The sequence below is a fragment of the Neolamprologus brichardi genome, chromosome 16, assembly GCF_056152115.1.
Source record: "Neolamprologus brichardi isolate AB-2024 chromosome 16, ASM5615211v1, whole genome shotgun sequence".
Classification (NCBI taxonomy): Eukaryota; Metazoa; Chordata; class Actinopteri; order Cichliformes; family Cichlidae; genus Neolamprologus; species Neolamprologus brichardi.
The window spans coordinates 7,393,115-7,417,618 of record NC_142119.1 but is presented as its reverse complement, the minus strand read 5'-3'; the positions used below and the strand labels follow the sequence as shown (position 1 = coordinate 7,417,618).

Genomic DNA, 24,504 nt, shown 5'->3' with positions numbered 1-24,504 from the left:
CAGAGCCGAAGATCCTCACGAGTGGAGCTTTTTCACGCGCTGTTTTGCAGTCAGATAAGACTTGAGTGTTTTCGGGATTCGTCCTCGGTCCGCCCTGGAAGCATGTAACGTGCTGCGACAGATGGGGCAAAACGACAATGCAGAGGTTAACCACACCTTTGAAAGCGGACATCTCTCCAGTAGCCTCTTGACCAACTTTGTTGCGCATTAAGATGCGCACGGCCGACGAGCAGTTGAATTTTTGCGCTCTTCTGGACAGTCTGTAAGCGCGCCTGCACCGACTCCAGCCGCAGAAAGCAAGCAGGGACTTCCTATGTATTTAAGAAATAACTCGGTGCTGGCTGAGATCGTCACTCGAAACTTTGGTGGGGAGTCTCTTTGAGGATTTCAACATGACGGCTCGTCTCTCGCGGATCCAGCTGGCTCTGTTCTTTATCTCGCTTTGTCCGGTCAATATCATCGGACTGTGGTGGTGAGTTTTCATTTACTACCACGTGTTTTTCGCTGTCTGTCTCCCGTCAACCCAAAGCTTCGTGTGATTTCTGCGTAATCGCGGTTTTCCTGTTTATTTTAAATCTAAATGAACACAGTCGCTATAAATATATATGCGCAGTAGCATAACATTAATAAGTGATTAATGATTAGCACATTTCCCAGCAAACTACCCGAATCCATGAATGCTCAAGAACAATCTAAGGTGCTGCCAGAGTGAGAGACTAAACCTGAAGAGAAGACAGGGAGGTGAGGGAGGTGTGTGCATTTCATTGTCTGCAGCGATAGAGAGGACAGGGAGATTGGTGGATGTGGTGTTGATGGTGTGTGTGTGGTATGTGTGTGTGTCTGTGAGTGAGAGAGTTCAGAGGGAGGAATGTCAGGTGGCCCTCTGGGCTCAGTGGATATGTCATCATAAAACAATCCCTATAGGCTCAGCTCCACAAGGTGTGTGACAGTTGGACAGACAGACAGACAGAGAGACAGACAGCAGATCAGCTGATAAAATATTTTCTCTTGGTGAGGGTCTGTCTTACTGTTTCAATAGGAATCAATCTCTCTCTCTCCGTCTCTCTCTTTCTCACACACACACACTTTTGTAGTGTTTGAATGTGCAGCTTTGTGATTTTTTTCCCACTTGAATCCTCCCACTGTTCATTCACAGCCCAGTCAAGGTCAGTGTGGGATGTAGTGTCATGGAAGCTGTGTGAGTTTATGTCCTTGTGTGACTGGTAGATAGAGCTCCTCCACTTTGCCATTTTTCCGTCTTACTGTAGAAAAATAGGTTTGTGGAGGTAATCTGTGAAGATAGTTTGAATTAACTCGAGTTCTCTTTGTTAATGAAACATAAGAGTCTCTGCTTGTCTATCCACAGGCTGCACTGTATCTGTTACAGATTGTGAAAGTGAGCAAAAATACGAGGGAGAAGAGAGAATGGGTATTTTACATCCAGTACAAGGTGTATGCACAATCTTACAAATGCCCAAACGTGTTTTTGTGTGTTTCCGAGTATCATAAACTTACAGCTATGTCTCAGTCGGTTCTGGCGCTGCACCGTGAAGCCCAACAATGTTTCCTTTAACATGTTATTTTCTTTTTACTATAATAACTAATGTGTTAAACAGTAATTTGACATCAGCTCACGCCATTAATGCAGGTTAATAACAATAATGCGTATACATCTTCATTACCACCACATCACAGTTGTCCTTTACCAGACTTTAATATAAGAGACAGAGGTTCTTTTTTAGGCTAAGTCTTGCTGTTGGGCCAAAACACAGTGTTTATTATTTAGCCAGCAGAGTGAATGCCAGCCAGAAAAGTGCTGATCTTTTGCTGAGCTGTGCTGGTACCCAGCTGTGGAAGGAAAGAGAGAAAAACAATGTCCGTACAGGTTCATCGCTTTATTTGGGCTAAATCTGCTCCTCTCAATGCAAATCAGTAAGCGAAAGAGTCCTGACACAGAGCTGTGCTGCATTTCTGTGATGTTGATGTCACTGTTCGGCTGGCAGTGTGGGACATTTGTTTTAAATACGACTGCAGAAGAAGAGAATCAGTGCGAAGAAATCAGCTACTTCCTTTTTATCCCCACTGACATACGCTGTCATCTTCTCTTACTCGCTCTCTAGCTCACTTACACACTTACTCACACACATAAATGAGTGGGGCGTATATGCACCAGCACATACACAGAAACACACACAGTGTGGCCAACTGTGGAGCAGTGAAACCACACCTGTGGATTGCTCTCCTGTCTGCCAGGACAATGATTCTCTCTGTTGAAAGATGCTGTTCATACCATCGTACGTCTCTCTTTCTCGGTCTCCTTCTGAATGTCTCTGTCTCCTTATGTCTTTTGCCGTACTTGTCTTTTGAAGGAAAATGCCTATCACACAGATAGGTTGTTGATGAAGGAAAAGCGAGAGCTGCAGTGAGAGACGAAGAGTGAGCGAGATGAAATGCTGGGAGATAGCTGTCCTTTCAGTGCCTCTGCTGATTAAAGCGCTCTAATCATTTGGCCTGAGAGCAGAGAGCAAAGCTCAGAGACTCAGACACGAGTCAGGAATGTCTTTGCTCTCTTATACTAGTTTTGACTGCAGTGCTGAGCAGGGCCAGCTTTGTTGTGTGCCACAGTCCTGAATCGGCGGACGGCCTGCGCAGAGCGTGCCACAGGTGCACACACACACACACGCATACTGCATGTGTGTGTGTCAGCGCTGCATGCACTCCAAGATATACAGACACACTTATTCAGTCACACATTATGGTGACTATATATATATATATATATATATATATATATATATATATATATGTATATATATGTATATGCACTCATATGCACGCAAACAAACACACACTCGCACAAAATGTATAGTGAGGACTGCCATCATCAGCACGAGAGAGTTTCATTGTAACAGATCTTATCTTGTCCTGGGCTGAAAGCTAAACGTGTAATCAGCACCAGGCAGATGGGTTAAGATAAACATTAAATGACGATGTGGGTTTGGCTTTATGTGCAACAGAGAACTGACATCAAATTGTTTATGTGTGTGTTAGTGTGTTTCAGCATAAATTTTTGTAGACATTCAGGCCAGCAGTATATTATAATGTCAGAAGAATGCAGAGCAGAGGAGAACGACTGTCTAAGAAATGTCTAAATATCCAAGAATCGAGGAAGAGGAGTGAATTAAGCCTTGGTGGCACATGTTAGGACCTCCTTAAAAAAAGGTAGATACACTTTATTTGCTATCCCAATAAATGGAACTCATTACGCGTCATCGCTTCCTTGATTAATGCTCAAATCAGGCAAACAACACCTCCAAAGACAAAAATGAAGAAAGACTACCTTTACAGACAGATTCGTCTGACATAATTAACCAAGCTGAGCACTTTTAGCGCCTGAACAAACATCTAAATAAAAACTCAAAAAGAAAAGAGTAAGACTAGTTGTCCAAGATGGGACACAGACGCAGGTTTCCTGGGTAACAGTCCGGGAAATGACAATACCCCATCTGAATGTGGACTATTTTATCTGCGAACATTCTTGTGTGTGATCTGCGCAACTATGATGATTTAATCAGGTGATACCTGCACACAAAGCCACATGTTCAGGAGTGATATCAACTAATACCGTGCTGATGTTAGCAGGCGCTGTTATTTACTTTGATGCCTTTCACATTTAGGTGTCGGATAAGAACGCAGGTTTGATTCCCGTCAGCCTGTTCGTAAAAACCGCTTGTGCAAACCCTTCAAAACCTTTTACAGACGTTTAATCTGCTGCCTGCATTTCAATCAAACAGTAAAAGCATGTGCCGAGGCTGTTTCTCTCATCTTAAACTTTGAGACGTGAATAACTGATCTGATCTACAAATCTGAATCTGAAATGGTAGAAACATCTTCACACATTGGCTTAGTTTATAGACAGATGTCACTATGGCAACCACAACTTGGTGGTGCACGTTATTCTTAAAAGGAAAGAGACAGTTTAGTTGCTCTAAAGTTTTATTTTATGTGTGATCACGCCTGCGATACACAAACAGGATCTGCCTTCCATTTTCCACGAGTGCTGTTGAGCTCTTTCATGCAGTCATGTGAATATGTCCATATTTTGACTCAGAAATGTATCTGTTAATTGTCACTGGGTGTGCCACGGTTGTTAAACCAGAATAATGTTTTTCTCGTGACATTAGCGCGGTGTTGTTGGTTTCCTGCTGGTCACATTTAATTGCCTTTGCTTCCATTATGAGTGCTGAAACTTTTTATGGCAGCAAATGTCATCGTTTCAGGCTCGTTTCACGCCAGCGTGTCAGCAGGATCGAGCGTGTTTGAAAGCGATCGACGCGCTCAGGCTGAGAGGACCGAGAAACAGCAAAGCTGAGAACCAGGAGCTCGTTTTAAAATTTAGTTTGGGAACAGCATGTTTGAATTTGCACACATTTACATCACATATGAACTGTTTCCTTTTTGTTTTCTAACGAAGCCCAGCATCTTGTTTCCATTTTCACACTCCTGCCGACCCTTTCCCTTTGTCTCGTTCACTCCGGCGTCTCAGACTAGCGCTTGTCGTGACTGTATTCATCTGCAGCATACTTGAGGGATTAAGGAGGGATGAAATTCACTCATTCATGGGTGGAGTGAAAAAAAGAGAAAGGCCCACAGCTCCACGGTGGCGTGAGATCTTTAATGAGATATGAGGTCTCTATGAGTGTCAGTGTTGAATCCCTTTGTGACCTAAAAATAATATGGTTATTATATAATTATTGCCATTGTGAAAAACTATCAATCCAAGACCTTTGATCATGCCTGACACCTATTTTTTAATAAAGAGTACAAAGAAAGAATCTGCCACGACCAAACTGCAGACAAACTGTAGATGTTTAGCTCATGATTGGACCAGCTGAATATTTGTCATAGCAGTGATAGTTTTCCTATCAGTGCCTTTGATTTGAGTACTCGTGATTCTCAGTGTTTTATCTCCGTCTGCCGCGTTCCTCTGCCTGTGCCCGGCTCTTTATCTTCAAGAAGAACTGTTCATGCGAGACAGTGTTTCCTCAAAGCTGCTGATACGATCGATGACTGAACTTCCCTCTCAGTGTTTTGCACTGGGTTATCTGCTCAGGAGCTGTATCATAAATGACTGACTGAAGAACAGTGGCACTTTGCATGAAGAGGATCTGATTACTTGCCTGGCTTTGAAGTTCCTACTTGGACGTGTATGCAAGCTTTTATCTGTGTCTGCACTGGAAGTGCACCTGCGTGGATCATTTTCACTTTTCCAAAGCAATTTTCGTGACATTACAAACATTTTTTTCCTGCTTTTTTTTTTGCACCTGAAATCCGCGCTTTTTGGATCCATGGTAAAGCGATTCCAGAGTCTCCCCTTCCTCACACAGATGCACACTATAATGTTTCAGTCTCCAAACAAGGGCAAGAATGCCGGGCACTTACAGCACGTTGATCCCATCATTGAATTAATGCACCCCATTTTTGGGTATATCTGCAGCAATGTGCTCTTCCACCTGAGTTCACCTCACTTTCATCATTCCCACTCTCCTCGTGCCCTTTGTCTAAACTTCTGAGTCTGATGAACCCACATTACACAACTGATGTGCAGCCAAAATTCAGGCATGATTTCTTCCTACTGTGTCCCAGCGTTGCACAATCGTGCTTTGATGTGTCCATTTATGTCGATATCGCTCCTAATTGTTAAAACTTGCAAATGCTCTGAGTTAAATTAAGTTTACTTTGTAATGACTCTCTATTTAGGTCATGCCGGGGCCTGCTTCTGCTTGTCGAGAGCTAGCTAATTATTATAATTATATTAAGGTATACCATAACAATTGTTATGCAGCTGAAGACGGCACTGTGTTGCGTGACACAACCTTAAAGGGGAACTTTATCTCTCATGTCCAGCTCCGTTTGGGAGCTTTGCTGTCAAAATAATCCATATTTATCTCCCACTGGGCTTTCGTGCTGCCACTCATGTTCATTTGCGCTCTATAAAAAGCTGTTCGCTCCCATTTAAGGCCAGCCTCTCTCGAAGGCAAATTGCTTCTGAGTGGCTGCCCCTGGCAAACAGAAGGTTAGCGCAGGAGGTGCTGCTCTGCTCACAGCCAGAGCTGTTTGCCTGAGATGCCCATGGTGACGTATCTCTTTGATAAATGGATGCATAAGCAGAAAAATGTCAAAAGGACCATTTAGAGAGCAGTCAAAGCCCGAGCTCTCAGGTGTTAAAGCCACACACACACATATATGTAGCCTCCTGACTACTTATTTTTCAAATTTGTCGCATGTTTTGAATCTTCAAATAAATGTTTATATTAAGCTAAAAGAAGAAGAGTAAACACAGTTTTTATTAAGGGAAAGAACCTATCCAAACCTACCCGCTCTGTGTGAAACAGTAGTTGCTTCCTAATCTTAATAAATGGTTTTGCCTTGTCAGCAAAAACTCCAACTGCTTGTGATGTGCTGGTGATGAGTCTTTCTGTTGTGGAGGAGCTTTGTCCCACTCTGCTTTATTGAATAGTTTTAATTCAGACACATTGGAAGCTTTTCCAGCACGAGCGCCTGTTTAAGGTCAACTAAGTCTGATTTAAGTCCACACTTTGACTCGGCCATTTGAAAACCTTCATTTCGGACTTGCTGCAATAGGCCGCTTAAGCTTCATGTCATGAACTGATGGTCGGACATTCTCCTTCAGGACTTTCTGGTAGAGAGCAGAATTCATGTGGTCCAGGTCCTGAAGCAGCAAAGGAGCCCCAAACCATCACACGACCACCACTGTGTTCGACTGTTGCTGTGATGTTCTTGTTAGGAAATGTTTGATGCCAGATGTAGCGGGACTCAAACCTTCCACAAAGTTCAGCTTTTGTCTCGTTGGTCCACAGAATGTTTAAAAAAAAGTTTTGGAGATCGCCCAGATGGTTTTTGTCATATGTGAGATGAGTTTTTGTGTTCTTCTTTTTGTTCTTTTATTGTTGAATCATGACCTCTGACCTGAGCCAGGTGAGGTCTGCAGTTGTTTCGATGATGTTCCGGGTTCTCTCGGATGTGGGTCGGAGTAATCTGGTGCTGGTCTGCGTCACGCTTATTGTGTTCCTTCGTGCATAGGAGGGCGGTCCGGGTGGCCCTCCAGGCTTGGCGGCACCTGCGGAGATGATACTGGACAGATGGGACAGTGTGCTCGCCTTCGACAGCCAGGAATAATGGGGGTTGGCCTTTTTCACTGTATGTATACTGTACAAGTATAAATACAAATACAAAGCAGATTGCCTCGTGGGAATAAGCCGTTTATCTGTGTAGGTCTGCTGTGAGCAGCAGCACAAAGAGAGAACAAAAGACAGGATGCTTTCTTAAACCAGGGGTGTAATTTTCAGGAGAGTTAGGGGGGTTATGACCCCCCAATAATTAGGGGTGCAACGATACTCATATCGATATTGAACCGTTCGATATAGTGCTTTTGGTTCGGTACGCATATGTATCGAACAATACAAAATCTTTAATTTATTTTATCAACTTTTCTTCTGACGATGAGCGCTCAGTGGATCTGCGCTCGACAGTGCAGCCTAGGCGGAGTAGTCGAACGCAGATTCACTGAGCGCAGGGCAAGCTAGCGAGAAAGAAGTTAAGCTCTCTGTTGCAACATGGCAAATTGAACCTCCCCCACCCTCATTCAGATCTGGCGTTTGGAACTATTTTGGTCTTCATGTGAAGTATGACCCTGAAGGTAAGCGTGTCATGGACAAAAGTAAAACAGTATGTTGGATGTGCCAGGCAATGCTCAATTACATTGGTGGGAACTAGTGTGTTAGCACAGTTAGCTCGTTAAGGCACAGGGCGATCAGTGGTAGCTCGTTAACTTGCCGTGTTGTGGCGTTAACGTCATTTCAAGGAGATTTACGCTGACAGCACTAGTGGGAACACAACGAATATGACTGCACATTTACTCCGACATCATCCTAGTGCAAAGACAAGTGGAAGCAGACAAAAATAACAAGCAGGCATGCTACAAACTTTACCCGAGTCATTTAGACAGCCGTTAGCACATGATTCTCATTATGGGGACCTGATATGTTTAATATGCTGCTGAGAATATAGCCCAGAAGAAGCGTATAGTATAGCTTTTATTTTGGGAAGAGCCATTTCTCTGTAATAAACTCTCTTTTCCAAAGATGAGTGGTTTCTCGATCAGATAGATTTATTTTTCTATTACTTTGTTGTTTCAGCAACATTAAATTTAAAAACTGTACTTCTGAGTTAAAAAATATATTTATAATTTTAATAAATGACAAATTAAAAAGGCATATTTTTTCGATTTTTTGTATCGAAAAAATATCGAACCGTGACACCAGAGTATCGAGCCGAACCGAACCGTGAATTTTGTGTATCGTTGCACCCCTACCAATAATCAAACCCAACCAGCCAATAAAATGATGAATTATCTTGCATAATTGTTGATTTTCTTTACTCATTTCAGGTATTACCAGCAAAATAGTTGCATGTTTAATCATCTGGGAATTTACCAAGATTTATTTATTTATCTATTTAGACAGATAAATAAATAAATTTTTTTTATCTGTCTAAATAGACAGACAACCCCCCCCCCCCCCCCCCCCCAATGCTCAGCACAAAGTTACGCTGATGTTTTAAACAGATCAAATATTACAAAAATCGTACTATGTCATATATCATGTGATAAGACTAAGAGAAAGCAACAGTTCCATACGAATTCCTCGCGAGCCCTGATCTCACTGTGTGCTACGTTCATCCCGAGAGCAAAACTCTGAATGCATCACAGAAGGTGTGAAGTGAAAAACTTGTGTTGTGCCCTTTGAACAGGGAGACAAGGAAATAACATGATTGCATTTCATAAAGTCAGCATGTGCATGGAGTAGTGTCAGGTGGAGTAATATGTAGTAGTGAACAAGTGATCCTGGTGCCAAATTTATCCTTTAATAATAGAGTTTCCTTTTTATCCTCTCTGGCTCTCTCCCGATATCTATCTATATATTTGTTTGTGAGGCTCCAGCTGTCTGTGGATTTTTCGTATGCTGTGGACAGAAGTCGGAATAAAACTCGAGTGCATTCACTAGTTTTACGGGTCTCCCATTATAAAAACCACCCTGGTTTTTGCGAGCTGCTGACAGAGCTGGCCGCGTGCACGTGATGAGCCCTTATGCAGACATACGCACCAACGAGCGTCTTGCCTTTCTCACAGCCACGTAAGCCCAGACAGACTGCAAAGACGTACACCTGCATGCATAGACATAAATGTGACATTTATCTCTTCCTCGCTCTCTCCCCGGTGGGAGTGGGTAGATAATAAGTGGTTTTTGGGAGGGAGTGTATGTTGCTAAGTATTTTACCTGTACCTGGTAATTAACACCTACACACTGTCTGTATGTTTCAATTATCTGTGGGATCACCACACACAAACACTCATTGTAGCCTCACAGCTACACTGTTTACACAGAACACCTGTAATGAAAATACAGCATTGTTTCCATAGCAGTGTTTTCAACACACAGAAGAAATGGAAGAGTGGGTGTCCCACAGTTGTGTGTGGAGATGCCAGTGCACTTCCAGCATATAACATGACATTTGGCTTTTTCCCATTGTGCTCTCTGTATAATGGATGATTATTTGGGATTATGTGCTTTACAAATGTATTCTTCTGCTATTGTAACATAACAAAGTCCCGGTGGTACCATATTAAATGGTAAATGGCCTGTATTTGTATAGCACTTTACTAGTCCCAAAGGACCCCAAAGCGCTTTACACAACCTGTCATCCACCCATTCACACATAGGTGATGCTACATTGTAGCCACAGCCACCCTGGGGCGCACTGACAGAGGCGAGGCTGCCGGACTGGCGCCACCGGGCTCTCTGACCACCACCAGTAGGCAACAGGTGAAGTATCTTGCCCAAGGACACAACAACCGAGGCAGGCCAAGCCGGGGCTCGAACCGGCAACCTTCCGATTACAAGGTGAACTCCCAACTCTTGAGCCACGATCGCCGTCGTCGCAAAGAGGCTAACACAAGCTTTCTTAAATGTGAAAGATACTTTTAATTCTGTCGTCCGCTGACATGTTGGCCTGCCATCTAAATTATTATATCAGTCTAAAAATAGACAAAAACATGCAGGAACGACCGCAGGAGCCTGTGCTGGGTATCAGACCGCCGGCGGAGAGAATTGGCGAGAGTGTTTGTTCTGCTTCTTAAAGCAAACTCTCAAGGCAGAAGAATGATATCAGGAGGTGCTATTAACAGGAACGAGGCTGAATGAAAACTATGGGTTGGCCTTTTCCTCGCCCTCGCTTTCTCCTTCCCTCCCTATTTAATTGTAAAACCTCAACTTATGAATCACATCTGCTGGCATCCAGGGACAAAAAGCATGAAAAGATGCAGAGCACACATGTAGTAGGTGTTCTACATAGGACAAACTGGCAGCAGGCAGAGATGAGAAAAGCAAAGAGTGGAAATAAAGTCCTCTCATAAAGTCACTTTCCCTGTAGCGACACTGAAGTGTCCACAAATGCTGGCAGTGATTCCACGTGGCAGAGCCAAGTCCCCCTTTCCCATTAAGAGTTAGAATAAACTATTTATCTGTATTATATACACTAATCTGTCAAAGCTGCTCAGGACGATCACAGTTGTATTCATCAAATGCAAGAAATATGTATATACATATTAATGTTTTAAATATTTAAACTTCATGAAGCGAGCTTGATTTATTTTCCCCCACATTTAAACATTTTTTTCTTCTTCTTTTCTGTAATATAATATGTGCAGATTCCCTGAAGGAGCGCTGCTTTGAGGACTCTGTGTGGTTTAAGCAGCAAAGCTCTTAACGTCTCTAAAATCTACAGAGAGGCTGTATCGTTAGGAAATCTAGAAAGACTGCCTTCTGGTTTACCAAAATCAACTTAAGCAGCATCAAAATCAACCGTAAAAAGCCGTCCAACTACATGACTTCCAACTTTTTGAGGACCGCACAGTTCCTCCGAGCGCAGTCCAATAACAGAATCTAAACTTGCCAATCTGACATCAGAGTCAGGATTCCTCTGGGAAACTATGCTGTTGTCTCCCACATGCTGATTCAAGAAGCACGTTGTCGCATGGCTGAGATGTGGTGGGTAGAGGAGCCAAAGAAAAACCTTCTTCGGCTGATGATTGCAGAGTTTCGCGAGTGACAAGATAAGCTGCGTGAACTCTCTGTTGTTATAACGCTGCTTAGAAACCATTCTTCTTCTTCTTCTCTAACATTGTTCAAACAGGGCGGTGGGCAGTCCACTGGTCATGGACCCCAACAGCATTTGCAGGAAGGCAAAGCGCCTGGCAGGGAAACAGGCTGAGCTGTGCCAGACTCAGCCCGAGATCATCAACGAGGTGGCCAAAGGAGCCAGGCTGGGCGTCCGGGAGTGCCAGTACCAGTTCAGGTACCGCAGGTGGAACTGCACCAGCCACCACAAATACTTTGGGAAAATACTTCAACAAGGTGAGTGACGATGCTCAGCAAACTTCGTCTGCCTCCTCTTAGTAAAATGCATACAGTCTTGAAGGAATAGTTGGAAGTAGTGCTGCAAGTTAAATAAGAAGATTTAAATCATTCTCATGTCTACCTGGTGCTACAAGCCAAAATTCAATTTGAAGCTGTCATGTCTTCGGCGGGGTTAGGATTATAGCCGCTGTCCTTGCATCAACTTGAGGTCAGAAGCCTGCCTGATGGCACTCGAACAAACAAGGGCAGCTGTTGTATGTCTGAGGAGACGTATTCACACTTGACTGACTCTCCTCTTCATCAGATTGGGCATGCCTGAAATGATCAGCTAAGAATGCCCTTTCTCTTAACATCTTTCCTAAGATCTCCTAGCATCTTCCTCCAACTCTTTGAAGTCTGTAATATAACTGACGCAGGGTCACTGCTGGGTCTTCTGCAATTACTGTGTTGGTTTTTTCTCTTGTCTGATTAGATTCATAGAGAGTTTCTTGTCTCTCCGTTGACTTGCATTACAGAGGACCTTTATCTTTGTGTTTAGTTAACAAATAAGGCACATGTATTATTAATTTACAGCAAAGGAAACACAACGCGCCAAACATTTCATTAAACTCATTTCTGCCTCAGTGGGGGAAGATGTGCAAAAGGAAGTTTGGCTCTGATGTGTCATAATTCTAGATAGTAACATACTAGAACTGCATGATTGCCATTAAAATCCAATAAGATTCCCTTTTGGAGCACTTTTGATTTCATGTGGCCTGACTGTAAGAAGTGCGTCCCATCTAAATGAAGGTAAACACAATAAATTTTTGCATCCGGAGGAATTTTTGTTCCTTTCAGCTGAGACAAAATCAAAATAACTAACATATTACACGGCTGAGAGATTTCAAATACCCATTAGATGTGTCAAATATGTTTACTCACCCCTCCAATCAACACAGAAGACCTGCAAAACTGAAGTTTGCACTTTAGTTTGTGCTTTAGGAGACGTTTATGTTTCTTTTAACTTTAATAACTTATAATTATAGATGCAATAATGCTCTCAATGTCTTCTCTTGTTAAGCTCTACAGCTCAATAACAGTGTGACATCAGAAAAGCCATTTTTCTGTAAGTAATGAAGGTGGACCAAAGACTGTTTTTTTCTCCTATATGAATTTATGACACCACTACCTTGTTCGTGTCCTGGACAGAGAAAGAAAGGAGAAAAAGAGAGAAGGAGAGAGGAAGAGAAGAGGGAAAAGGGCAAGAATCTACCGGTAGGAGACAGACTAGCAATTAATCATGAATTCCTGGCTGTCTATAAGGGAGGCCAAAGTGCTCCCCTGCTTTAAAGCCTTTGTCCACAATTACCTGAATCTGCTCTTAATGGCTGTTTATCATAGACTAGTAGCACTACATGTCAAAATAAAAGTGCCTTCATATTTAATGTACTCTGGCTGTAAGTGGTTTGCTTAACCTCATTGACCTCTATAGTTCTGTAACAACACACTCTTGCAGAGACACTTCCATGACAGTTTTTATTTGCAGAAAAATGAAGGCTGCGTTTTGCATGATTTCTGTCAGGTCACGTGCAGCAGCAGCACATCTACGCCGCGCGTAGGTTTGAAAAGGGAAGCTGCCTCGACTCCTTTGATTGCACGTCTCATTTTGTGTCACCCTCTGCTGCTGTTTTTGTGGCAGCCAACTCATCGATTCACTGCATGCATCGTGTTTAATCTTCCTCAGTCTTTATTTCCTTTATTCGCTTATTTTTGCTATTTTTGTTGTACCTACGGTTACTCCAGCAGCCGACTCACTGGGCACTGTTCAGTACTGTGAGTTTTCTCCCAATCCTAATGATTCTTACCAATCACGTTTCATCCATCTGTGTCCTTTTTCACGTGTACAGTGTAAAGGTGTTTTACTGACTGTTCTGTACTGAGTTAAACAGGCTTCGAATCCTGTTTAGCAAACAGTCTAAACAGCAGTTTAAAGACCTGAGTGATGGCATTTGTGTTTTTCTTGCTGTGTTTGTGAAAAGGATTTATCTTGAGCTGCATCGCTGCTGTTCGTCAACATGACTCTCTGAGGAAACAAGGAACGACTGTAGCTGCAGTCGGTGGAATAAGAGCTTTGAATTATTTTGTATTAATAACTGTGCAGCACATGCGCGTGTGTGTGTGTGTGTGTGCATATAATGATGAAAACTATTACTCGGTACGTCTCGGTGTATGGAAAGAAAACGCATATACTAAGGATCCATGGTGCAAATGTTTAGTTTTTGATTTGCGTCAAGACAGCAGATGGAAGAGAAACACTGAAGGTGAAAACTTAGTGTGTTTGTGTGTTTATATAACAGGGGTTTTAGCTGATTTCACAACATTACTGAAACACTGCCATTTCAAAATTTTAGTGCGAGACGTCTGAATGAGTGAACACGTTGACACAAGGGCCAACCTGTCCTCACTCCCGTCTCCTCACAGACTGAAGCTCGGTCAAGAACTGTATATTTTAACAAATTGGCCACCTTTTTTGTATCCAAGCAGGGCGCTCTGATTAATTTTATTACAAGTCAGTCAACATGGGAAATCGGCATCATACGATCACAGGCAGATGTGCTCTGCGGGGTCCCAGGTCCCTGTGAAGGAAAAGCTTTTTGCAGATGGGAAAGGGTTGCCTTGCAACATGCTGTTAATGCTGTGAAACGCTGAATTTTAACTCAGAACACCTGTTGCAAAACCTAACCAGAAGGCTTTTAGTGTCTAAATTTAGACAGGACTAGAAGACGGGCCTGTTTTCTGGTTTGGAAGACAAGTGAACACAACATTTACTACCTCCCTGCGTACGTTGGTCGTTAGTGAATGTGTCCACAGGTAAATGTTTGTTTGCTGCTTGGGTACAAAAACCATCCTTTAACACAACAAGAGGCACGTTGTCAGCAGTTCTTGACGTGGGCTTTGAGAAACTTGTGGGTGCATGAGATAAACCCTGCCAAAAACAAACAAACTGGGAAAGTACCACAGACTGGTTCATAAGTTGTGTCTAGATCTTTGCCCATTTTAAGGCTTGTAGATTAAACTGGATTTAGTTTGAGTTATTTTTATACAAATTGTGAGGTATCGGCTCCTGTAATTGTGGGGAATCGCTCTGCATTTCCCCACAGTATGGACATGATACTGTGGAACTGTTTTCACCTGAGTCAGCCGATAACGCTCAGCTTCACAGGGTTTGTACAGAATACAGACAAAGGAAGCACAACAAACACTGTCTGTGGGGAAAAAAGGGATTCTGGAGCAGCACAGAGCAATGGTAGGAATTGGCTCTAAAATGTGTTAAAATGAGAGTCGTTGCCAAATTTGAGCACGTGATAGTTGACAGTGTGGACGTGTCCCAGTGGCTCATTTTGCATGTGCATCAGATTGTTTTCTTCTTGGGCCATAAACATTTTACATACACTTATCTCCCAAAAAAAGACTTCTGCTTTCTTGACATCAGTCTTTATTATCCTCTCTGTGTTCGAAAACATACAGACAATGGAGCCAGCATGGCTCCCAGTGCAAGCCAGCCCCCATACACTGATGCTGGTAATCACATAAGAGATATTCCAAATTGTGTGTGCAGAGTTGTGTGTGAAATTCTGTCCTGTGGAACGAACCAAGGCCTCTTGCTTTGGGGCTGCACGTTAATTAAGCCGATCGTCAATCATGTCAAAAATGTTCAGACCTTCTCATTAATGATGCTCTCAGGCTGACACACAGATATGATTCAGATTCTGTGCTGATTGATTGATACACGGGTTTCAGGATGTTTTATTTTCCTGTCAGTGTTTTTAACATTAATGAGCCTTTAAACTGACACTGTGTGCATGGACGGGGATATTAAGACACGCTGTGGAAGAGAGCCAAAGATTAATAATAACTAATGATTAAATGCAGAGAGGTGAGTGAAGAGGAAACACCCAGTGCCTCATGGGAGTCCCCCATCAGCCTACACCTATTGCAGTGTAGCTAAGGGAGGATTCAGGGTCACCTGATCCAGCTCTAACTATATGCTTTAGCAAAAAGGAGAGTTTAAAGCCTTAAAATTAGAGATAGTGTCTGTCTCCTGAATCCAGGATGGGATCTGGTTCTACAGAAGAGGGGCCTGAAACGAGCATGTAGCCTTCCAACCTCCTGTGAGAGTGAGAGCTGCTGAAGTCCAGCCCCAACATGCAACCCATCTCTTCTGATATGTGTTTGGATTTATAGATACTGTTAATTTCCACACGCCATATGTGATTATATCAGGAGTTCCCCACCTCTCCTCGAACTGTCCCATCTGGGTGTTCCTTGTTTTTAAAAAGCATGAATCACTTCATGGGTAAATTCTGACAGAGATTTTCTTTTATGAGCAATATGCATTTTGAAACTCACTCGATATGACCACAATTCACCTAAACAAACGTTTTCCTATAGCGTGGATCCTCTGTGCCGTAATCCTTTTTAAGCTTTGCTTGACGTCCTTGATCACGTTTAGATGATGACCTCTAAAAGATGAAAAAGTGATTAAAATAATATGTTGTAGATCCTGCAGAAGGACTTTATTGAAATCGAAGCTGATGTAGACAGGCCCAGACACCCAGCGTGGCAGGGAATTTGTTTGGAATTCATGTCTGCGAGGAAAATGTGAAACAGGGTGCCTCAAATCATCACATTTTTGATAGCTTCTTTTCTCCTCTCCCTTCGTTTTCTCCCTCTTCTTTAAGCTTCTGCTTTCCCCCCTCATGTATGCTGTCGGCCCATTTTTACAGAGAGGGTATTTTTGCCTTGTGCTAGTTGATGCCCTCAAAACTGAAATGTGTGAAAAACATGTCAAACAACACTTTTTATGTTCAGTTTTTGCCGTGGAGATTCTTCTGCTCAGCGTCGTGCTTTGCAAGCACAGTTGATGACATCTGGATGGCCTCTCGGGTTGTTTGGACACAGCACGTGTTGCTATCACCATATTGTACTAATGATTTAAGTGCTGCTGTTTCACACATGTGTTTCTAAATAGTTGGAGGGATGCTTTGGAGATGACACATTTTAATTTGAGTACGTTTGCAGTTATAACCTTCTGCCGAATGGTAGGAACAAAAAGGTGTGGTCTGCTTAAGTTGTAACAGTGTGTTGTAACACACACACACACACACATAAACGCTGGGTGGCGTGCGACAAAACCTGCACACCCCAGCGAGCCTTGATATCAATACCAGCTGTAAGACACCCAGAGATGTCTCCAGTGCAGACACACTCGTTAAAGTTTGTGTGTGAAAAATATTGTTTTATGCAGTTTGAAGCATTTAACATTTCACAATAGTCGGCTCGTCTTCTGTGTCGTGAAGAGCTGCTGTGTAAAATGTTGGAACCAGCTCAGTAAATCTGAGGATTAGATATGTGAGACGGGACATGCAGCATTTGTACCAGAGTGTGTGTGTGTGTGTGTGTTACCATTCCTAATGAATCCCATTCAGTGAATCATGCGATATAGAGTTGGCAGTGTTGATAGTGGTGACTGCACAGCCGTTGCCTTCCAGCTCCTAGAAATAAAAATGCTTTTGCTTCATGTAAACTCAGCACACAGTGGTTAAAATAGGATTTTTCCCTCAAACCTGTGAAACTGTTGTGTTTTATTCTCTTTGGAGGTTATTTTTAGATGATTTTTCATTTAGTTTATCCTCAGCAGGCCTTACACTATTTAAAACAGTGGTCCCCAACCCCCGGGCCTCGGACCGGTACTGGTCCGTGAGTCGTTTGGTACCGGGCCGCGAGAGTTGAGGCTCAGGTGTGAAATGTATGGTTTTCAGGGTTTTTATCGGTTTTCAGCGTTATTTTGTTATCGTTTTTATCGTTTACTCGGTTTTCCTGGGTCTTTTCACGTGTGTTATGAATAAATCTTCTTTTTTTCGGTACCGGTACTAGTTTTATTTTGTTGTATTTATCCGCAACACCTTAAAGGCCGGTCCATGAAAATATTGTCGGGCATAAACCGGTCCGTGGCGCAAAAAACATTGGGGACCGCTGATTTAAAACACATCTTCCTACAAAATGTTATCATATTTTTTTATCCCTGCACACTTTACAACCTCACACACATGTGTGCAGTGCTGTGATAAACTAAGAACACCTTACTGCCTCCATAAGAATTGAGAAGGTAAGTACAGCTAGGTGCTTCTAATTAAATGTAAATTTGATTAACTCTTGATGATCAGCAAGTGTGGCCACCTCTGTAAATCTGGAGCATTCGTGTGTGTGTCCCAACAACGTCACAGGATACAGTTGAGAGGTTCTACAGGCTTTATTTAGCATGTTTAATGTTAAAGTTCATGACATCAGTATTAGAAAAAATGAAAAAGTATGGCTTGCATGGGAGGATTGTCAGAAGAAAGCGTCTTCTCTCTAAAATGAACATGGCAGCACGGTGCAGGATTGTAAAACTGCATCTGAACAAACGACAAGACTTCGCCAGATAATGCACAGCACCACATCTGGCGAAAAACAAGCACAACATATCAGCACAAACACCTCATACTCAGTATTTTCAAGGTGCTCAGGCACTGCGCACACTGGGCATACTGGTACTCGGGACCTCAACCTGATGGAAATGCTGTGATGAAATCCTTCAGAGAGCTGTGCATAAACAAATGTCTGCAAACAGCTTAAAGAGGCCAATGTGGTTCCACAACTTACTGAGTCATGCACGATGTGCATTTGATGTTTTCACACAACAGTACAGCAGTATCTTTTGTCTGTCTTATTCTAAACCTGAAGTCTTGTGCTTCTTATACTTCTGTTCAGGTCAGAGGGCAACACTGTTGTTTTTGGCGATGCAGCTCATGAGGTCTAAATAAACCTCTTTACTCAAGCAGCAGGTGCTCAGTTGTGGTTTAGTCCCCATCAGCTAGCATTTGTTAACATACTAAAATAGTAAATATCACATACAGACGCGTGTCGTTATTAACTTATGATAATATTACCTTGCCGTCCTGCTAACGTGTTAAACTGTAAATGTTTGGTTTTGTTCTTCTATCCTGAAGATCGACATTCAGAAGGCCAATCGTTCATGTGGCACTAAAGACGACTTGCTCCTAGTAAAAATGAAAGAAGAAAAGCAGTAAGGTTGCATAAAAGTAATTAGAGTACTCATATTCAGAGTAACGGAGGAACGTGTCTGTTCAGCAGCGTTACATGCAGTATTCTTTGGGTCAGAGAACAGGTCTGTCTCATAGGGCAGTGAGCTGTATGGGCTTTGGCTGCACAGCACATGGTAGCAGCATCAGTGTGTTGTTATTGCTAGCCATAAAAAAAAAGGGCAAACACACAAATCTTTTTTATTCCAGTTTGTTCTGCAACAAACATTCAATTTAAAGTAGAGCAGTGTTCACGTGCATTAGCTCTCAGCAATTTTTTATAGCTGCTCTTTTTCTGTCAGGTGATGGACAATAGCTGCTCTAACCCCAGATAAAGACACACTGATCTGTGTGTGGGAGACAGACGATCGATTTGCAGTTGTAGTTGAGCATGGCTTTAACCAGCAGTGTTAAGCCATGCACTCGAAATAAACCAGCAGCTGTGGCGTGTGGGAGCTTGTGTGTACGATTATGTTGGCCTGAGAGAGAAATAGCCGTCCTCACAGCACCACAAAGCCAGCGACGCTTCAGTTGTCGTAATCGAGCAGGACTGAGAGAGAAGCGCTCTTATCCTGTTCCATGGGGCTGAGATATCGACTGATGGGATGCAGAGACAGATGTGGTGGGATGTTTGTTGTTTTATTGTCCTGCAGCTGACTGTGGAGCGATACTGACCACTTAATGAAAAATATGTGTCCAAATGTGTAATAGGTATTTATCTGTGAATACATTTCCACTGTTAGGATGACTTCCTGAAAGTGGAGTTGATGAAAAAGGGAAAGGCTGTTGTGAATCCCAACTTTGGACAGTTGGACTTAAAAACTAAACTCATCCCACCAGAAGAGCTTCATGCACATATTTTACATGTATGTAAGGCTTTTAAAGTCTCAGTTGTTGCAAGTGTGTCAGCTGAGGTTTGAGCAACCATCAGAATCAAAGAAGTTGGACCCCAGGTTTCCAAAGTGTTCCCAGTCAGGTTTGTGGAGCCAGATGAAGTTTTATGACATCCAGCATTTTACACGAGAGACATAAGATTTGAGATTTTGTTACTACCTATCAGCAAAATCAGCTCTGTATTTACGGAGCATCACCCATATATGAACACTTACTGCCGTCGGTATTCAGAGGTCACCAACTTTCAGCAGAGTCAGTCGCTACAGACTTCCAAACTTTGCGTGGCCTTCAGATTAACTCGAGAACGGTGAAGCTTCATGGAATGGGCTTCCAAGCTTCATCCAAACCTTACATCACCAAGCACAATGCAAAGCGCCATATGCTGAGGTGGAAAGCACGCCCCCAGTGGACAGGTTCTCTGGAGTGACAAATCACCATCTGGCAGAGTGTGGGTTTGGTGATTGCCTGGAGAACAGTACTTGTCTGACTGCACTGTGTTTGCTGGGGGGGGGGGATTATTGTGTGGAATAGTTTTTCAGTAGTTGGGCTTGACCTCTAAGTTCCAGGGAAAAGAACTCTTAATGCTTCACCATACCAAGACTTTTTTGTGCTCCCAACTTTGTGGGAACACCAGTGCACAAAGTCCATAAAGACATGAATGCATTTCTGGAAGAACGGTCAGAAATTCCCATTAACACACTCCTAAATTGTGGAAAGCCTTCCCAGAAAAGTTGACGCTGTTATAGCTGCAAAGGGTGGGCCGACATCACATTAAACCCTGTGGATTAAGAATGGGATGTCGCTCAGCTTCATATGCGTGTGAAGGCAGACGAGAGAATACTTTTGGCAGTGTAGTGTGTATGAGGTCGAAACGGGGAAGATCTCGTGAAAGGGGGACTGGAGATGAGGAGAACTGTCCCATTGCAGTAGAAAATGATCAGGCAGGAGCTGTAATGCTTGATGCCAAGGTTCTATAAGGACATCGATGTCGCCTGTATTAAATCTAAAACTCACATCCAGAAGATTTAGAATAGAAAATGTGTATGGCGTATATTTATACAATCCTGCATTTTACATGTTTGCAGTGGGGCTGTATAAGTTGTCATTATTATGAATTCCTTCAAACTTTGGTAAAAGTCATCAGATATCTGTGGAATTACTCCTTGTGAGCACTTTTGTAATGCTGCATGCAGACTCAGTAACTGAACCCCCTCTTTTGCTTGTACCTGTTACTGTAGATATCCGGGAGACAGCTTTTGTTTATGCCATCACAGCCGCTGGTGTGACCCACTCTGTGACGCAGGCCTGCAGTATGGGAGACCTCCTGCAGTGCGGCTGTGAGGCCACCAGGAACAGACCGCCTCCGAAGCCGTCCTCCTCTGGGGACGGGGTCAAGTGGGAGTGGGGGGGCTGCGGAGATGATGTGGAGTTTGGTTATGAAAAGTCAAAGCAGTTTATGGATGCCAAGAGGAGGAAAGGCAAGAGTGACATCAGGACGCTCGTTGACCTGCACAATAACGAAGCTGGCAGACTGGTAAGCAGTTTCACAAAGTTTCTGTATCCTGTTCAAATGTAGTAAAAATGCATGTTTCACCTGCTGATAAAGTTCGACAAAGGTGTCGGCTGTCCATTGGAATGCTTCTTTCCATTCCACTAACACGTGAAAAGAGAAAGCCGCGGCCTCCAGCCATATTTGTGTCGTGCCGTAAGCTGATATTCTAACAAGAATCGGGTTTCTGAAACAAAAAAGACAAGAACGTGCCCGGCGCTTTGTTTTTGAGCCTCGGAGGCAGCCTTTCTACTGCCATTGTAGAAGTTAAAAGTTCCTCTGTGTTGTGAATTACGACCATGACGGTCTTAACGCGCTACTGGAAGATGAAGGAGCAAGTTTAGTTTGGTGTTTGTTTATAAGAAGAACGCTGGCAAATCTTCCAGATCACATTTGCTTGTGCAGCGTTGTTGCTGTTTGAGTTCGTTGCAGAATTGTTAAAAGATGCACAAGCAACACCGAATTGTAAAGTTCACTTTAGTTGGGGTCAGCGGCAGGTAGAGAGGAAGAGAGGAGGGTTTTTGGGATGCAGTCCAATTGTAGCATTAGTGAACAAACTGTTTGAACATAGGAAGAAACTTGCACACAAATTCCCAGAGGTTGAGAAATAAGCGTGCTGCGATGCGCCCAAATGTCTGTTTATGTGCATGAATGCATGTCTACTTTTATACACATTTGTGTGTGTGTGTGTGCGTGTGTGTGTGATGGGTTAATTATGTGCATTATAAGTGAATGATCTGTTGTCAAGGCTTGTTAGATGTAGGAAGGCCAGAGGCAACGTGGAGGGAGAGGGGGGCTGGGGAGTTAAATTCCTTCTGAATAGCGTCTGCTTTTATCTTACCTATCTATCAGTGTGTGTGTGTGTGTGTGTGTGTGTGTGTGTGTGTGTGATCCAGGGCCTTTGTCTGTCATATATCATGAAAACACAATAATAAATTCTTCTTTGGCGAATTAGTCATTTGTCATAAGCAGCTCGGCTTCACTTCAGGGTTAAGTTAACTGTTTTTGTCCTTCTTTCTGCTTGATAAACCCTCTCCTCTCTTTTTTCACCTGTCTGCCCTCTTTCACCTCCCTTTTCCCCCCGTTAGGCAGTAAAGCTCTACATGAGGACTGAGTGCAAATGCCACGGACTGTCAGGCTCGTGCACGCTGCGCACGTGCTGGAAAAAGATGCCGCATTTCCGTGAAGTGGGCGACCGCCTGCTGGAGCGATTCAACGGCGCCTCGAAGGTGATGGGCGGCAATGACGGGAAGACCCTGATCCCTGTGGGCCAGAATATCAAACCTCCGGACAAGCAGGATCTGATCTACTCGGACGAGTCTCCGGATTTCTGCCTCGCAAATCGAAAAACAGGTTCGCTGGGAACAAAGGGGCGCATGTGCAACAGCACGGCCATGGACATTAGCGGCTGTGATTTGTTGTGCTGCGAGCGAGGCTTCCGGGAGGAGACGGTGGTGTTTGAGGAGAACTGCTTATGCCGTTTCCACTGGTGTTGTGTCGTCCAATGCAAAAAGTGCATGGTTCGAAAAGAGCTTAGTCTCTGTCACTGATGAACTAAAGTTTAAAGTAGTCAAATTACTTTGTTAATTACAACTACTTTTGTTACTTTTTGAAGTTCTTGCTTTAGTTTGGATAGCGTGAAAGATGCAGAGGATCTCAAGTTTCATGGTTATCAAGCTCAGTCAGAAGTTGAAACAATGGAAACAATGGAAACAATGCCATATCCTCCTTCCACCTGCAGTTCAACAACATTGCTTAATAGGAGACGTTGCTTTTATTCCACGATATTCTGCAGGGTAGTAAGAAGATTAAGGACCTCACTATGGCCCATATTCCATCCCAGTGCTCATAGACTTACTGTTATCTAACGGTGTAATGCTCATAGACTTGACATAAAAGATGGACGTAGCCTCCGGATCTAAAGAGTGAAGTAAATGCAAAAGTGCCTTAAACCTGCTTTAATTCCAAAACCCAGCCGGGAGCAACTCCCCAATATGTAATGACTTTATAGCCTTGGTTGCTGTTTTCAAGCCTTCTTCAATCAGTTTGTAAACGATGGGCTCATTTCAGGTAAAACTGACAGTAAAGCAGGACGTGACAAGTCACCCCCATATGAACATACCAATGGGGAATGTTTTGGTGGCTACACCCATCTTTCATATATATTCCGTCTTAACAAGTGTAATCATATTCTTGAGTTTGCATTTACCAAAAACTGTGTCTCAGTTATTGTGACTGCAGCGAATCAACATAGTGAGAAAACAAAACGATGCTGGTCTTGACCTGTTGTTCTGCTACTACATGAAAAGTGTAAAAAAGGGAAACTGTAAACCGTTGTTATAGTTGCAAAGATGCTGTTAACACCATGCTTTGCAGGTGCGGACTCGGCTTGCCAGCAGAGACTCTTATTTATATAAAGATATGATGACTACTTGCTTCCGTCTGTCTCTCAGAAGCACTTTGGATGCAGCAGCTGCCACGGACGTCCTCATCAGCCCGGCAATAAAACCTGCAGTCGGCTGTTTCTCCAAAATAGAAACCTTTTTTTTTCATGATATTTTTTTGTTATCAAAAAATGTATATGATGCATTTTGTTTATATATTATGATATACAGGGCTAATAATAATAATAATAATAATAATGCACTTTGGATGTTAGCTTTTATTTGATACTGTAAGTGCGTGTGTGCGTGTGTGTGAGAGAAGGTGTGCATTATTGTGTTTGTGTAGGTTGGCCAGTTATCACCATATCCTTCAGTGTATATATCTATAAGTTGCTGTCTGTTAAACTGCAGTATGCTGCTTACTGAAAGCACACCACTCCTGGACAGTCTGTCTCTGAGTGACACAGACGAGCTCTTTTTCAGCAGAAATACCCATAAACTTATTGTATCATCTAATTTACACGTTTGTATTATCTGGCAGTGCACAGCAAGTATACTGAACTATAACACAACATTGCTTCAGTTTGTTCTGTTCAGGTTTTTGTGTTTTCTCGAGGTTTCATGTAGGTACGCATTTATAATTTAGAGTCAGCTGGTTTTAGCGGTGCACCGTGGCTCACATCTGGATGCTTCCTCGTCACTTTTATTGTCTGCTGTGTGACAGACTTTTATAACTTAACTGATGGTTATTCTGTAAGTCCATTTTGTAGTTACTGTTAACTAGGGCTGCCACAAACGATTATTTTAGTCTACTAGTCACCGATTATTTTTGCGATTAGTCGACTAATCAGATCATCATCCATTGGAGGTAAAACGTATAGCTTATTGCACCAGCAGCATCTGCTCTTATATAACTATCATTAGCTTACAGCTTTAAGTGTTTCAGGTATGTGCTAACTAAAAATAAAGACAAGATGATAGTTTATTAAATTGCAATGAAATTTGCAGATTGTTTCGGTGGAGTTTAATAAACTCCTTGCTATCTAAAATATAAC

The 24,504-nt window shown here is 42.8% G+C and overlaps 1 protein-coding gene across 1 annotated transcript; it reads left to right on the top strand.

Moving 5' to 3' along the window:
• Positions 1-24,239, top strand: wnt6b (wingless-type MMTV integration site family, member 6b). Its single transcript, XM_006793655.3, has 4 exons — positions 1-472; positions 11,275-11,495; positions 20,755-21,050; positions 22,154-24,239. The coding sequence occupies exons 1-4, from the start codon at positions 393-395 to the stop codon at positions 22,613-22,615; spliced, it is 1,059 nt and encodes a 352-aa protein (XP_006793718.1). The 5' UTR covers positions 1-392; the 3' UTR covers positions 22,616-24,239.
• Positions 24,240-24,504: the final 265 nt, after the last annotated feature.

What these genes read in the sequence shown, in the direction of transcription:
- wnt6b (XM_006793655.3), top strand. Translation starts at nt 393, where the DNA reads ATGACGGCTCGTCTCTCGCGGATCCAGCTGGCTCTGTTCTTTATCTCG. An exon ending in TGGGAAAATACTTCAACAAG is followed by an intron (nt 11,496 to 20,754) that starts GTGAGTGACGAT and finishes CTGTTACTGTAG; the next exon opens with ATATCCGGGAGACAGCTTTT. An exon ending in ATAACGAAGCTGGCAGACTG is followed by an intron (nt 21,051 to 22,153) that starts GTAAGCAGTTTC and finishes TCCCCCCGTTAG; the next exon opens with GCAGTAAAGCTCTACATGAG.